Source organism: Chanos chanos, chromosome 8 (genome assembly GCF_902362185.1).
Source record: "Chanos chanos chromosome 8, fChaCha1.1, whole genome shotgun sequence".
Lineage (NCBI taxonomy): Eukaryota > Metazoa > Chordata > Actinopteri > Gonorynchiformes > Chanidae > Chanos > Chanos chanos.
In genome coordinates this window covers 42,990,689-43,006,254 of record NC_044502.1, presented here as the reverse complement: position 1 = coordinate 43,006,254, position 15,566 = coordinate 42,990,689, and the positions used below count along the sequence as shown (strand labels likewise).

General features: G+C 42.9%; 1 protein-coding gene across 1 annotated transcript in view; it reads right to left on the bottom strand.

Annotated features, from left to right (window-relative positions):
* Positions 1-15,251, bottom strand: part of lmna (lamin A) — a 21,257-nt gene extending 6,006 nt beyond the window's left edge. The window contains exons 1-3 of the mRNA XM_030781461.1: positions 15,170-15,251; positions 13,679-14,061; positions 1-90 (exon numbers count right to left, since the gene is read on the bottom strand). The exon at positions 1-90 is cut by the window's left edge and continues 67 nt beyond it. Coding sequence (XP_030637321.1) covers positions 1-90; positions 13,679-14,022 — 434 coding nt within the window. The 5' untranslated portion in view covers positions 14,023-14,061; positions 15,170-15,251. The remainder of the gene's footprint in view (positions 91-13,678; positions 14,062-15,169) is intronic.
* Positions 15,252-15,566: the final 315 nt, after the last annotated feature.

The window sequence follows — 15,566 nt, the reverse complement described above, 5'->3', positions numbered from 1 at the left end:
GAGAGCGACGCATCCTTCGAGTTCAGCAGAGCCTCAAGGTCCTTCAGCCGAGCGAGCGCGCTCTCCAAATCCGCCTCTTTTTTGGTGTTTCTGTAAAGACGTGGACATACGGCCTCTAATTAGCATTAACATATTATCCTAGCTAAACGCATCGGTCTGGTGTGGTCACCATGGAAACCAAAACTATTCACGCGTAAACATTCAGTAAGCTGAGCAGTACATCATACAGACAGTCTGACTCATAACTGGCAAACAATCTGTTAATGTGTCAACACAGCTACAGTTCAACTGGACCCAAACCCTAAAAGTGGCAAACATCTAGTGGACTTAAACTTGTTTTGCATGTGTCATAATTCAGGCTCTTCTTTAGCTACAAAAACCAAGCCTACTCTGCTCCCCTCTTAAACACATTGTACCACCTAAAACTTTCGACTGGAAACCTAAAACATCTGCGTTTGATTGTATAGCTGGGCGTTTAAAAAAAAAAAAAAAAAAATCACACTAAACTTTAATGAAACCTGGGACCAGGCAAAGCAGTTTGGTAAACAAATCAGTAAAACACGACATGAAATTGGGAATTTAATACGAGTGGTAGGATTATACTATGGCAAAGCAGGGAAGGGATCCAAGCTTACAAAACGTGCTTTCCATAGGCCTCACGCGCACTGACAGTAACAACGGCCATCAGCCAATGAGAGGCCTGTCAGTATGCTAACCCTAGTCCCCTCAGCCTTAACAGAAAACCAGTCCTCTGCAATTAACCGCAAATGCTAAAATGTACAGGAAAAAAAGGGACCCATGCAAATATACACACACACACACACACACACACAAAAGAGAGGCACTAGAGAACAAAACAACACACAAGAAAGCTCAGTTCCCACACACAGATGCCTCAGTGGCTCTGGACTCTGACAACCCGGAGGTCCTGTTCTGTTCCAGCTCGCATTTCAAAGCACCAGATCCTAGTTTGGGACAATTGAACGAGTGATTTATGGCGCATCGGTCGCCCCTTAAAATCGTTAACCCTATCCATTCCTTTCCCTGAATACAAAAACGCTACACACACACACACACACACACACACACACACACACACACACACACACACAATGACACCGCCCTGTTCCAACACTAGATGTTAAAACTGTAGTTAGAAGAAGAGCAAGCATTCATTAAGAATGCAAGAATTTATTAATGGACATTTAATAATCACACCGGAGTCCAGGGGCTCTTGTGTATGATCTGCCTTCACTTCCAGCACTCAGTGACCTGACTACCTGTGAGCGTATATCAGCCTGACAGCTTGTAGCGATAAGGCTAGCTTATTGACAGAACGCGCGCGGTTAACAGGGGAGGCATGTCAGGAATGTGGTGTGTGTGTAAGAATGTGTGAAGGGGTTTCTAAGGCATTCCTTTCCGGCCACCTCCTAGACTACACTTCCTCGGTACTATTACAGTAACGTCAGCGTCACTGTTTAAGCCCCCATACTTCACAACACGGTCATATGCTAACAGGAACATAAGTGGTGCATATCTTTGAGCCCTGAGGTGAAACACAGAGACATTAACCGTTCGCTCATTTTAACCACCAGAGTTTTAATCCTGAGATAAAAAAAAAATTTCAAACTGCTGTCTGCATTCTTGACAGTCACAGCGTTTCACACCAAACATGAAACAGCAACAATAACACAATTTCAGGGGATGTTACTATGGAAAATAAAACTGCGTTTGTTAATGTATATCGAGCGTTTGGATTAGAATACAAGCGGCGCAGGGTCATTATAGATAAATGTTTACTGCTGCTGGGAGAATGGTGAGAATAAGTGGACGCAGCATAGCACACCCTTAGGCAGAGAATGGTTTACTTTAAATGTTCGTTAGGTTTTAGTACAACTTGATTTTCCATGCCAGACGCAAATGAATGCCCATTGTTTGTGTGGCAGGGTGAGAGGCGGTAGCGTGGGTGTGTGTGGTGGTGTGTGTGTGTGTGTGTTTGTGTGTGTGTCTGTGTGCGTGTCCGTGCCCGTGTCTGTGTGCGTGTGTGTGCGTCTGTGTCTGTGTGCATGTGCGTGCGTGTCTGGGCGGGGGGGGGGTTACTATCATTAAAAGAATTCTTTGGCTTTGTCTCACTTGAGAGGAAAGGGAAATATCATATACCACCATGTACTTTTTTTTTTTTATTCTATTTTCACCTCATGCTATAACACAACATTTGTCTGTTTGTTGCCAGCCATCTCCAGGATCCTTCTCCAGGAAGTCAAATTAAACGGAGGAACATCCAAGCAGACAATAGGATGCAGTATTCCCACGTGCAAAGGGGTGGCTTTCTAAAATTAAGGACAACTATGGGAAAACAAGAGCATTTCATTTTTTGTGCTATATTTCCCATGGGCTAGACAAACCCTCCATGCTGAGGTAAGAGTTTATATCACAAACCTCTGAACCTGGACTGTTCACTACTGAACAATGTAAACGGGTCATTGTTTATTAAACAGTGAATGCATTTTAGTGGACTGTGTGTATAGAACAGGGTTCTGAGTCAATGGATGACTAATAGAACAGATTTTAGAATGAAGTGGAGAGAGTGTCTGAGGTCAAAAACTACTTATAGCCTTCAGGGCAAATTTGAGATGTACAGAGTGGGGTTAAGCTAAACAGGATGAGAGAATGAGAGAGACATGTTTAGGAAGTCCAAAACACCCCATCTGATGTAAGGCAAATATAGCGCTCTTCACACGCTAGCAACAAACAGGATTACACCTTTGTTGTTCTGGTTCTGAAATCATTGACTACACCTAATTCAGAAAAAACAAAAAAATGAAAAGTGACAACGGTAGACTGTCAGTCCCGCCTCTTGATTCTTCTACACACAAAATTCACAAATACTGTTTCAACACCAGATGGCTTGCAACAGTACACTTTCACCACAGAACTGGTCTTAGCAAGCCTCCACTAATACAGAGTTATGTGCAATAAAACTGAATTCTGGGAAGTGAGGAGAAAAGACTGGGGCATTGGCAAGCCAAGCGGGAGCAGAGTGGAAACAACATTAGGGCCCAGAGAAAGGGAAGAGATGGAAGAAAAAGGGTGAGAGGAATGTATCAGTCCGTCCGCCAGACCGCCGGTGACTCACTCGGCTATCTTTGTCCGCCTCTGTGACGAAAAACGGATTCCCAAAAAAAAAAAAAAAAAAAAAAAAACGTACCCAGAGTGTTTGCTATATGGTTGCCATGTCGACAAGACTTTGTCTTACTACTGAAGATGGAAAATTTGATGGTCGCAAGCTTTTTTTTTTTTCCTTCTCCAGGAGATTGAGACTTAGAGCAGGCTTCCCTTTCCTCTGCCTTTCAGATGGATCTCAAAGTGCAAACGTGTCTTTTTGCCAAATCCTTTTCCTTTCCCTGCTCTGTTATGAGCTCAGAAACAAGATCCTTGCAAAGCTTAAAGCTAAAATAAAACCTAATAACTAGCCATTACACTGCGCGATTTTATCCAGAACCTCATATTTAAGACAGTGTGAATAAAAAAAAAAAAAAAAAAAACCAACAGATTCTGGACGGTATGACTCACTTTTCCATTTACACACAGTTCATCAGATGCCAGTGCAAGGATGCAGTGCCACCTCAATCCGCTAATGCCATAAGGGACCGATGTGATAACACACACACACACACACACACACACACACACACACTCTTTCACTCACAGACACACCTCTACAGCTCTCTGTATCCATTCTGCAGGTACTGACTCAACCTCAGACATAAAATGAAGTGAAGTGAAGATGTGCTTCAGAACAGACAAGTTGAATGTTTTATGTTTTATGCTTTCTGTAAAAATACACTCTCTTTCTCTCAGAAATACACAAATACAAATTTCCTTCTTGCTTCACAAAAAAAAAAACTGCTATGATCACCTGACTGGAACACACACACACACAATTAGACACATACACACACACACACACACACACACACACACACACACGCACGCACGCACAACTGAAAATATGATGGTCTCTCAGCCAGCATGGAGGGACAATGCTGCAATGTACTACTGAAACACTTGAGTGCTGAGACCCAGAGCAGCACTTTGTGAGTTCCATGGAAGTCACAGGGCCCTGCCACGCCTTCCCCAAAGGCCTTCTGGTTTTTCTGCCTGAGAGTGGAACATGGCAGCGTTTGACAAATTGTTGGTTTGCCTGCTACTTCTATCTGGCTCATATTAATCAAAACATTTGGGTGGAGCACCCATGTGAGTCACTCTCACAACACCAGCATCTCAGTTAAAAAGGGGGTTTCCCCCATTCCAATGGACTATACTTAAACCTCTCCTTTTTTCACTCACAGACCACCTCTGAGTCATACGCATGCGCGCACTGACGTGAAGTTTCCCCACTGAACACAGAGGAATATGTTGAGTTAGGGATAATAGTCATTTGTGCAGTTTGGAGGCAGTGAGGTGGAATTGGGGAGGGGGGGGGGGCAGTTTGTAATAGACCTTAACAACAGGGTCTTAATTTAGAGTCTGGTCTGGGAATAGGGACTTTAGATTACAGTTGCCCCAGACCAAATCAAACTTGTTACAAAATTCCCTTGAATTTGCAAATCAGTTTCAACATAAACCTTTCCAATCGAAACAGAAACCATCTGCTATTAAATGATTTTTCACTTTCCCGTGACTAGAAGAGAAACTGTCTGCGGATTCACTGGACTTAGTCAGCAATTTCATTTCATTTCTCTGATGTGTGATTTTTCCTGTATGGCTGAGAAAATCCTGCATTTCATTTCTACCCATTACTTTTAATGCATCCAATTTTGCTTATCACAGTCAAGGGGTACATTGTAAAGAACTGCATTTTTCTAAAAACCTGTGTAAGTTCAGTTGGAAAGTATCTGAGATGTAGAAGAGGCTTAATGATTAGCAGGGTCACATTTCTGATACGGCCTCTGGCTGGCTGTGTTTAAACACTGCGCTGTCTCTTTGGCTAATGTGAATCACTCACTGTAAAAGCATTTATGGCCCTTACTGTGGGCCATCACATCAGAAGAAATAATAAAGGGCCTTTGTTTGTTCCCTAGCTATGACTCATAGATGAATATAAGGGGGGGCAAAAAGTGAAAATGGAAGTGTGTTTGAAAAGAAGGGCAGGGGTTTCCTTTTAAGCGACTGCAATTTCAACAAATCCAGCGAGTTCTGTTCTGCACAGCAATTTTGGGTTACGCTTTACTTGGATAGTCCGCCCACAGAGGGTTTACAGAGCATGTGTGGTGATTTAAGAACATACCCACACATTTTCAGAACAATTTAGTCGAACTTCAACGACGGTTGGGGTTAGTTTTAGGGTTAGAGGGTTAGGGTCAACCAATGCTATACACATGTTCAATAGACTAATGTATATACACATATTCAAGAAACAGTTAGTGAAGCACATCGTTAATCTTGTTCAACATTCTCATGTTCAACTAATGTATATACGAATGGTTGAATCTCAACTAAGCTGCAGCTTATTCAACATGTTGAACTGTTACAAATACCCTGTAAACCCTTTGTGGGCGGACTATCCAAGTAAAGTGTTACCCAAATTTTGTATTCAGGAGTATAACCTGAGCTATTGGTATCCCATACATTAGTCGCTAATCTCAAATATTAGACTAAACCTATAGTTTTCCTACAGCGTCCATCATCAGAAAATGAGACTGAGGGAAGAACTTAGCAAGTCTGGTAGACAAATGGGGAACATTCCTTTTCAACTGCCTCTTGAAAACAGGGCAGTTGAATACCAAAAAACCAAGCAAAGCAGCTGTGAAAATGTGAGCGAAATGCCATAGTAATCCAAAAACAATCTTGCAAGTTTTTACTCATGAAGCAAACGTCTGTTTTGGGTGTGGTCCTACAACCAAGGTTTTCAACACGGGATAGAGTATACTGAGTGAGGACAGACTCCTCTAACTGTTTTGATTCATCGTCACAAGATAATCGCCTCAAGGATTTCCAATGAGTGCCTGTGGGTGAGAGAGCATTGGCTGATTCATCTGATGTGTTTGTCTAGACTGGATAAAGAGCTCTTTTTCTGGATCTAATAGGAGTGTCTTTTGTCTCCACTGTAGCTTTAAGTCAGGGCTTAAAAAAAAAAAAAAAACAACAACTCCTAAACGAACAGCCTTTTACGTCCCAACCTTCACACCATTGCTGGTCTAGTCTGAACAGAAGCAGCCATTTCAAAATGCACAATGGGGACCTCGCAATTCACAGTTACAATGGAGTCATTTCTAACTCGTAGCATTTGTACTGGACTTCCACAAAACGTGGCATCAAGGACCCGAGCCATCAGAAAGAAAGACATCAAATGGCCTCTCTCCACCTCCGTATCCATAGAGATCACACCACCCACAAAGCCAATTCCAGTAAGCCCCAGTAATACGCGGGCCGTACTATATCAGATTATAATACACTCTGAGCGCAGTAACCATAAACAGTCCTGACAAGCTTTTTCAAGGAGTAAACAGAACCAGATTCCTCTATGGTTTGGCTTCTCATCTTATGTACTGTTTTTCCCTATCCAGCTGTTCTAAGTTTGCAGGGATGTGCGTGTGTGTGTGTGTGTGTGTGTGTGTGTGTGTGTGTGTGTGTGTGGATACTGTATTAGCAAGTTTTGGAGCAGCACCAAACTGAGTTTTTCAAGGATGGAGAAGTGCATGGTTGCTCTCACGCAACAGGACACATGGTCGTGCCATGTGCGTAAAGACAGACAGACAAACAGATCGCCATAACATGAGCAGGTCCCATTAAAACCTCCGCTGTCAAGCATGTCAAGTGTACCATTTGTTCACGATAGGAGTTATCAAAAATTGACGTCATTGGCAACAGTCAATACTTAAGTGAATGAGCTATGGTGGGGCGGGGCAATGCTTAATAAGGAGATCTAGCTACCTGCATGCTTTGATTTTTTTAGTAAATCCCAACCTTAAAATCATTGGTTCAGTTCATTAGATCTCCCTTATACCCCCTGAATTAAGGAATCATGTGTGCTTGATTAGGTTCAGATGAAAAGTCTTTAGGACACATTTGCCGGACTTGGATGTGGATTCTCCTAATATGCAGTGTAATGCATTGCTTTACAGTAAAGCTAGCCGATGGACGAATGAAACATATGTCTTCTACTATCCATTCTCAGCTGAATGTGAAGAGATATTTACAGTGCAACATTCAAAAGACCTTGTCATGTTGCAAAAAAACTAACTCCATGCAAATGTTGGGCTCCAACAGTTATGGAGAACTGTAGAAGAGTCGTTACATAACTGATCAAACGAGTGAGTCTGTGGCTCCTCCTACCCTCCCTACCACTCAATAGGAACCTCCGTCTGAGTGTGTGAGTGCGTGTGTGTGCGCACGCAAGTGTGTGTTCACTCAGCATCTTTTTATGATTTACATTTGGGCGAGTGACTCATTTTTCCTTGGCTTGGTTTGGTTTGGAAAACCTAAATGCCATGGAAACTCTGAATCCAGACTCCACAAACACATAGCAATGGAGCAAGACTCTTGCCTGTGCATGGCTTAAACCCATCTCTCTCTCTCTCTCTCTCTCTCTCTCTCTCTCTCTTTCTTTCTTTCTCGCTCACTCTCTCTCGCTCGCTCTCTCTCTCTTTCTCACTCTCTCTCATTATCTAACCCTTTTTTCCACCCATACCAACAACAGGGCTTCTGTCTCCATCCAAAACATTTACAAGCTTTTTTTAAAAAAAAAAAAAAACATCTGGTTCCCATTTCTCTAACTTTTACTCTTGTGGGTGAATTGATGTAGCCATCAGTTGGACACAGAATGCCAACACTACCAATAGGTAAACCCTGGGCATACAACAAAAAGAATTGAAAGAAAGTAATAATCTATGGCTTACTTTGGTTCCATTCACGGCATACTATTTCAAAAACCTTGCCTAGGGCATGTTTTTCATTAGTGCTGAAAAACACAGCTCCCTTTGCTCCATCTTATAAATATAATTGTCTCCTCAATTCATATTCCTTCAATTCATATATTTCATAAATATAATCTTTGTGATAATAATGGGCTGAGCAACATCCCTTTTCTGATTTTGATCAATTCAGAAATGCATTACTTAATTCAAAGCAAGGCTATTTGAATGAAAATCAGCCAAAAAAAAAAAAAAAATGTTTTACCTGAAATTTGACTTAAAACTTTCTTGCGGCATGACTTGTAACTGTCCCTGTTAAAAACGCTTACAAATTTACAAAGGGCCTTAGAGCATGTTAATGGGAACACACACATGCAAACCCAAGCAGACAGTGATACAGAGAGCATTTCATCAAGCAAGATTTCTCAGTTAGCACAAAAGCTTCGATATCGAAAAGACAAGGTAGTCCCATTGGGGTGTTATGCGTCTCCCCATGGTGAGTGTGGTGATCTCTGTCAGCTAGCTCTTCACTTCATGTAATAAGCACCAGGTCAGTTTACAGAGTAACCTGGCACCAGTGCTGATCTATCCATCAGTCTCAGAAGAGGTCACAGGGATATCGTACATTTCTGACCCGAGGGGAGACGTCAGCTCAGGCTTGGGAGAGACATCCAGATAAGAACATGTCACACAATAGAAAAATAGGAGGGGTCTCCACCCTCTATTCAAATTCCTCTCCTTGCTTACTTCATAATGACACCCATTATTTGAAGTATGTTATGCGTACAGATGTGGTAAAGCCAATTGAGATCTGTCGCTATGAGGACGCAGCTAGGGGCTCGTTCTTGTCCTTTTTAGGGCAGGGAATCCAAAAAGAAATATACAAAAAAACATGGATATCGAAACTGCATTCCTGGAAGCGGTGAAATGCTCACGCTGTATTTTCATTTTTTTGGGGGGGGGGGTTTGAGAACGTCATCTAACCAAAATCGGCTAATTATCCCGCGAGTCGTTGCTAAATCAAGAATGTTAATTTTGAAATATGGTCGAAACAACAGGACTTTTTTTTTTTCATATTAATGTGACAGAGGATGGGAATAGTACAGGGAGGAAGCTGTCAGAACAAACCCTTTCACGCTGAGGAAACATACGCTTGCCTTTTGATAAGTGCACTTCCAACTGTGTTCCCTGATAACCCAAGAGCCAGAGGGGTGAGGCTTCATTTCCAGTTCGATGCCCAAAAAAATACCAACTGCGAAGAGGAACTTCCAGGCAGTAACTCACAATTGCTTCCCTACTTACTCTGAGCCCAAAAAATAAGACAGAGAGAGAGAGAGAGAGAGAGAGATCCAATCCACCAAGACAATCCAAAGGCACTGGGCTGCAATGTGTCCATTATGTACACACAGCACACTGGAAGATATGAGTGGTGTGAATGAGAGGATTTGGGCATTTTCTAGGGGGCAGGTTTCTGGTAAAACACAGAATTAAACAGGTTCTACACTGAGAGAGCACACACTCCCGATGGCAAAGACAGCTGGAAATGTGCAGATTAAAGCTTAGCCATTGTGTTCAGTTTCGACATGCCAACACCACCTATGTGCCAAGAGGTGTGGCAGGGTTTATGTCAATCAGACATTTGTGTCCAAACAAGAGGTGTCACTCCAAAGGCTGTTAACATTTACACGTCCAACTGCCCTATTGCTATTGTGTCACGTCATTTTTTCACACACTCCTGTGTAAATATTGTCAGATCACAACACACCGCAACTTTTTTTTTTGTTTGTTTGCCTGCTTCTGCGTAAGAAAGCATTCTTAACAATGAGCCTACAGAAGCAATATTTAAATTTTTTTTTTCCTTTCCTCCAGACATTTCGAATGTATAAATTATTCATTGCCTATGAACTGTGAACATGACATGGTCTAATATGTAACCGTTTGAGTCCAAAAAAAAAAAAAAAAAAAAAAAAAAGAAGAAAAGGCTGAGGTACTATTTCACCATCCGTTTACAGATTCTTACTGTGCCGATATCGGAGTAAGGGAAACTGTAGTGACTCAGCCAGAACCAAAAATCCCCCCTGGCCGTATCAGGTTACAGCAGCAGCCGTCACTGTACTGTTCCACCTCCAGACACAGACGCTGACCACAACCAAACTGTACGCGGTCAAATGTTCAGACAGACAGACAGACAGAAGACCGGCCTGTGGAGACTCCGTATAAACCTCGGAAGGGGAGGGGGGGGGGGGGGGGGGGGGGGGGGGGGGGCGGACACCATTTGCCTGTTTCTCTACAGTTCCCCAAACACAGGGGGACAGTGTTCAGGACCAGTTAGAGTTTGTGTGCATGCTGCTGGAACAGGTGCAGTTCAGTGCTGTGTAATGACTGGACCCAACTAAATAACAGCATTCCAGCTGCACACAGCACAGAGGCAATCTTGAATGAATACACACACACACACACACACACACACACACACCCCTGTTCACATGTTGGAGCACTACTGGACAAGAGGAGGAGTCTGTTACTGCAGCCATGCTAAAGGAGAACCATTCAAAAGTGACTGTTGCATATGATTAATAAATGCGACGCAAAAAGCCTCTTGAATATCCCCCAAATTGGAAAATTCTATTATATTTTACAAAAAAAAAAAGCTACACTACAGCACGGAAGCAGGTCAAAAGTAACAGTAACTCATGTGCAGTGTGTCAGTACAGTGAATAGATCTCTGATTGACCAAAAAAAAAAAACCTTGAACCTTGTACCCAGTGAATAAGAGAATAAGCTCGTTTTAACTCGCTCTTCCTATGAAAAGAGTTTTCCTTATCACAGGATAGATAAGGTTATTTGGTACAGGACACTGATTCAGCAATCCTGCCTCACACATTTTACTATCGCTAGAGGGATATGTACGGCAGTCCGATTACAGCTTCTGCCGGATTATCCTTGAATCCTGAATAAATGAGTCACTACAGAGGGCATGGCTACTGGGACAGCGTTCAGATCATTAATCAACAGCAGTGTGGTCCTATATGATTGTTACCAGTCTCACTAAATCAGATATGATAACCCTGGGGGCAGGAATTTAAAAAAAAACAGACGTCCCAGAAGTTGCTAAACTGAGAACACGACTGACTTCTTAAACAGAGAGATCAAAGCGGTGGGAAGCTGTCTGTTCTCCGGGCAGTGCCGTTTCCCATAGGGCCATGAAAAGTCTATGACTCACTGCATAGACAGCGGCCGCACACCCACCCCTGGCAAGGAGGCAGGGTCACCATAGCAACCAAACATGACCAAACACGCTGCCTGCTACGCCAGAGAGAGACGGGGAGCGAGTGTGTGTGAGTGTGTGTGTGTGTGTTTCTCTCAGATCACTGAGACAGTAATTGAGTGATCCACATTTCCTGAGCAAGACTGTAACTGCTGCTTTCCCTCTGTGAAGCAGACTAGCAGCAAAGCACCGTCAAAGCCATGTTTCCAAAGCCAATATTTCTTTGACTGTAGAATGAGCCTTAATGCACTTTGTTTATATAACTAAATTTATAACTACATACAGACTTTCTCGTACAGATTCACAGCAAATGACTATACAGGTTTTCTCTGCATGTCATGCATTCCAAAATAAGCCCATGCTATTGTTGGTATAGTTCCAAAAATGCTTGTGACAACCCTAAACATAGGGCAGGACACACACGTACACCTAAACAGAACACACCTACACACTTTTGCAGTAAACTACAGCAGTGGCAAAAGCAATAAACCAGCTGTTATCAAACAGGATGCAAGTCAAAAGACTTGGTTAAGGCTACTGATGAGTACTAACACAAGCCTGTCTTAATCTGACGGTAATTGTAGTCCAAATGTATAAGTATGACACGCTGGGGTTTTGAATGAGCACACGTAAAAAAGACATTTGTTAATACTTTAGGTCTCCTTTCCGTCTGATTCCTGTTGAAACGTAGCCTCTGTAACACAGTTAAGAATACTGATAAGCGTTACATTTTTCTTCGCACATACGGTACGTCATACGGATGAGTCAAAACGGGTTTGTTATTGTTGTGTGTTCTGAAGGCATTTTAACCGGGCGTAGAGTTGAGCCAAGATATTCTGTGTCTAAGGCAAACAAGACCTGTGAAATTAAGCTGTTTGCAAAACTCTCCTGAATAAAAATATACATCCATTTCATTAGTCACTTACCGTCTCTGTGTTACAAAATACAAAAAAAAAATGTTGCGTGGGTATTGTCAGGTCTTGGCAGGCATAGTTAAGCCCATTTTGAGGAGGAACCGGGGTGTTTGTAAAATAGTTAGCATGCCATTGTTCTAATGACAACCTAAGACGATGTAAGCACACACGGTAAGGCGTGCTGCTATGGTTCCACCTGTTCTCTCTACTCTGTCGTACCCTGAGGCCATAAACTGCATTTTTTTTTTTTTCCTTTTTGCTTGTAACCCCTATTACACAGCATACCTCTCTTTAAAGGAATGTGCAGGAGACAAGACCTACAAAACTCAATTCTCATTTCAACAGTAAGTCACTAATGTTAGCTCCGGGGAGGAAACACCACGGAACATGATTTTTTTTTTTTTTTTTTTTCCCCCAGCGTGGTAAGACGGAAGTTGGGTAGATGTGTTGTTAATTACACTCTTTCCCACCACTGTGATAAAGTTGAGATGAGGACAAGGCCTGTAGTGTGTTAGTCTCTCTTTCTCTCTTTCTCTCTCTTTTTCTTTACATCTCTTTCCCTGTCTCTCTCCCCCTCTCTCTGTCATGCCATCCTTTCTCACATGTGTGAGGCATCCGGGAGCGCCCGGTGCTACAGTCAACCTTTTCACTGACAAGGGCCACGTGAAAAGAAAGGGAAAGACATCAGTGCACAGGAGTGGCCTTTAACTGAAATACAAATAGTTTACATAGGTGGATGTGAATATGTTTTTTCCCTGTATTTTCCATGTCTCTGTCAAAACCTAGTGCAGTCCTTGAACTGTGTAATCCTCTTAACTCAAGCTCATGTAGCTTCGAATGTTCAGATTTCGTAAGATGTCTTTCCGACAAATGAATTGTCCGAAAGGAATGATGTGTTGGCTTAAACGTTCTTTCTCGTTGTTTAAACCAGACCCTCCTTACACAAACACACACACATTCATTCATAACTTAGTCCAGATAAGAGAAAGGATAGCATTTTCAAAAGTTTTCAGGATAATTTGTTACTCTTTGTAGCATTTTGACTACCATTGGATTAATGAGCATCAACACGTGAAGGACTTAGTGTCAAGAGAAGAGATGAAAGAGAATGTGAATGGTATGAGAAATGTATATAAGGCTCTTGACTGCCTTTAAGTCAACGAACACATGGGTTCCAGGTTGTAAGAGTCAACAGCTTCAATCTAATCTAGACAGACTACTGATTGCAATGTCTTTTGACTGGGTGATATTAAAACACTCTAAACATTTAATGTATGAGTGAAGCTGGTAACTCTATCAGACTTATCCTGAAGCCTATGGTCCACTAAACACATGACTGTAGAAAGCCTTAGTATTCTCAGTTCAAGAACAATGTTTTTTATTATTAGTCTTAGGGTCTCATTGGACAGCAAATTTCCCTGCATAGCCTTGCTTGCTTTCTACAGAGAAGCTAACCTGGAGTATCTGATTGAAATCTGAATTTGTGAAAAACACACACACACACACACACACACACACACACAGAGCTCTAGATTAGGTGTAAGTGTTAGTGGCTGTTTCCACAGACATGCACTCCATACCTGGCTTTAAGCTCCTTGTAGTCCTCACGCACCTTGCCGAGCTCCAGCTGAAGTCGGGCGCGTTCCTTGGCGACCGAGTCGAGCGTCTTGCGGGCGTCGGCCAGCTCGGATTCGTAGGCGGCCTTCATCCCGCTCAGCTCGCGGCTGATCTCCGTCTCGGACTCGGTGATGCGCATGCGCAGCCCGGCGTTCTCCAGCTCCAGGGAACGGACCTTGTCGATGTAGACGGCCAGACGGTCGTTGAGGTTGCTCAGGTCTTCCTTCTCCTGCAGGCGGGTGATTCGGGCAGGCGAGGGACCCGACGCCCCACCACGACTGCTGCGCTTCTGACCCGGTGTCTCCATCTTTTCCCAGGGGAGAGCTTAAACTGAACAGTACTGGACCTGTGCGGAGGACCAGTATAAAAGACAGATGGGGCATCGGTTAAGGATCGGTGTAGGTTTAACGGTGTGAGCCTGTGCATCTTCAAGAGTTCGTTTCAGAATAAAATCCCATCAGCTTTGCTCTCAGTGACTGAGGAAAATGATAAATGTTGAGGATATTAATATACGGGGGGAATTTCCCATCCCTCTCCTCCATCATCTCCCTCTTTTCAGCCCTCCTTACGTCACTCCTTCCCTCCCCTCCATCTCTCCCTAACTCAGTCTGCCACACCCAAGCAACCCCCACCCAGTCGCAGAGGCAGGTTTAAGGTGTGTCTCTACAAACTTTAGTTACATCAACCGCGCTGTGAAGAAGACACACCTCCCTGTTCAGTAAGCCAAGAACACCACATAAGGTGTACCCAGGAAAAGGACACGTTTTCCGCTGCCACACAGAAAACACGCAAGGCCCTAACAGCCCTAACAACTCGTTTACGATGCCATTTAGCCACCCAATATTAACCTCTTGCTTAAGGTTGCCACCAAACAACATGGACATCAAAATCATTCATTCTTTTAAAATATGATCATGCTTTGTTATGTTGTACACCAGAGGATTAGAAACAGTCGTGGAAATTCAGAATGTCTGAATAGAGTAATAAAAACTGTCTTTCAGAGGGTTTTTTGAGAGAATGTTTGGTCTGTAACTAATGAGAAGGAAGGACCTAAGGTGTTCCAAGATCATGCATTTAACGTGTGGTGAGACAAAACCGAGCACCAGTTTAACCAAAAAAAAAAGGTAAGCGTTTATTTGCATGCGATTGAAACGGTGCAGAGATCACTCAGTATTAACGCACAGTTTTCTTTCACTTTCTAAAAGAGGTGCAGCAACGTTTAGTGAAGAACAACTTTACTTTTAGCTCTGTCACTAGCAAGGCACTTCAGTCACACCCCCTTTCAAACTCTGAGAACCAGCATAAAAAAAAAAATGGTACAGCATATCCAAAGCTATCTAACTGAATCAAGTTTTCAAAAAAATTAAAAAAAAAAACACACACACACACAGATAGAAGAAAAATCAGATGAAAGCCAAATAATAAGATGTTACAGTAAGAGACTAAAACCGTACCTGGTTAATGTGAGTTGTGGTGAGCAAAGCTCCAGTAGAGAGAGAGACAGAGTGTCTGTGTGAGAGTCTACTGCTGTTGCCTGTAACTCAGTCGAGAAAGTCAGCTCTGGCTTGTTCTGTCTGCCTTAGGCTCTGAGTCTAAACTGGACGCCTTTCAACCTTTTCCCTGCCCAGCTATCATAGGACAGAGAGCAGTGATAGGAGAAGAGGGAGGGTGAAACACAGACAGGCCGAGCTAGAGAGAGAGAGAAATATGAGTAAGGGGGGAGGAGCTTATGAGCCTAACTCCACCCATACAGACGAGCAGAGCTGGTGCAGTGTCACTTTCTCTCTCTCGCTTCTTTTTAGTGGCTTTCTCCATACAGGTCTGTACAATTCAACCGCTGTAAACGTTTTT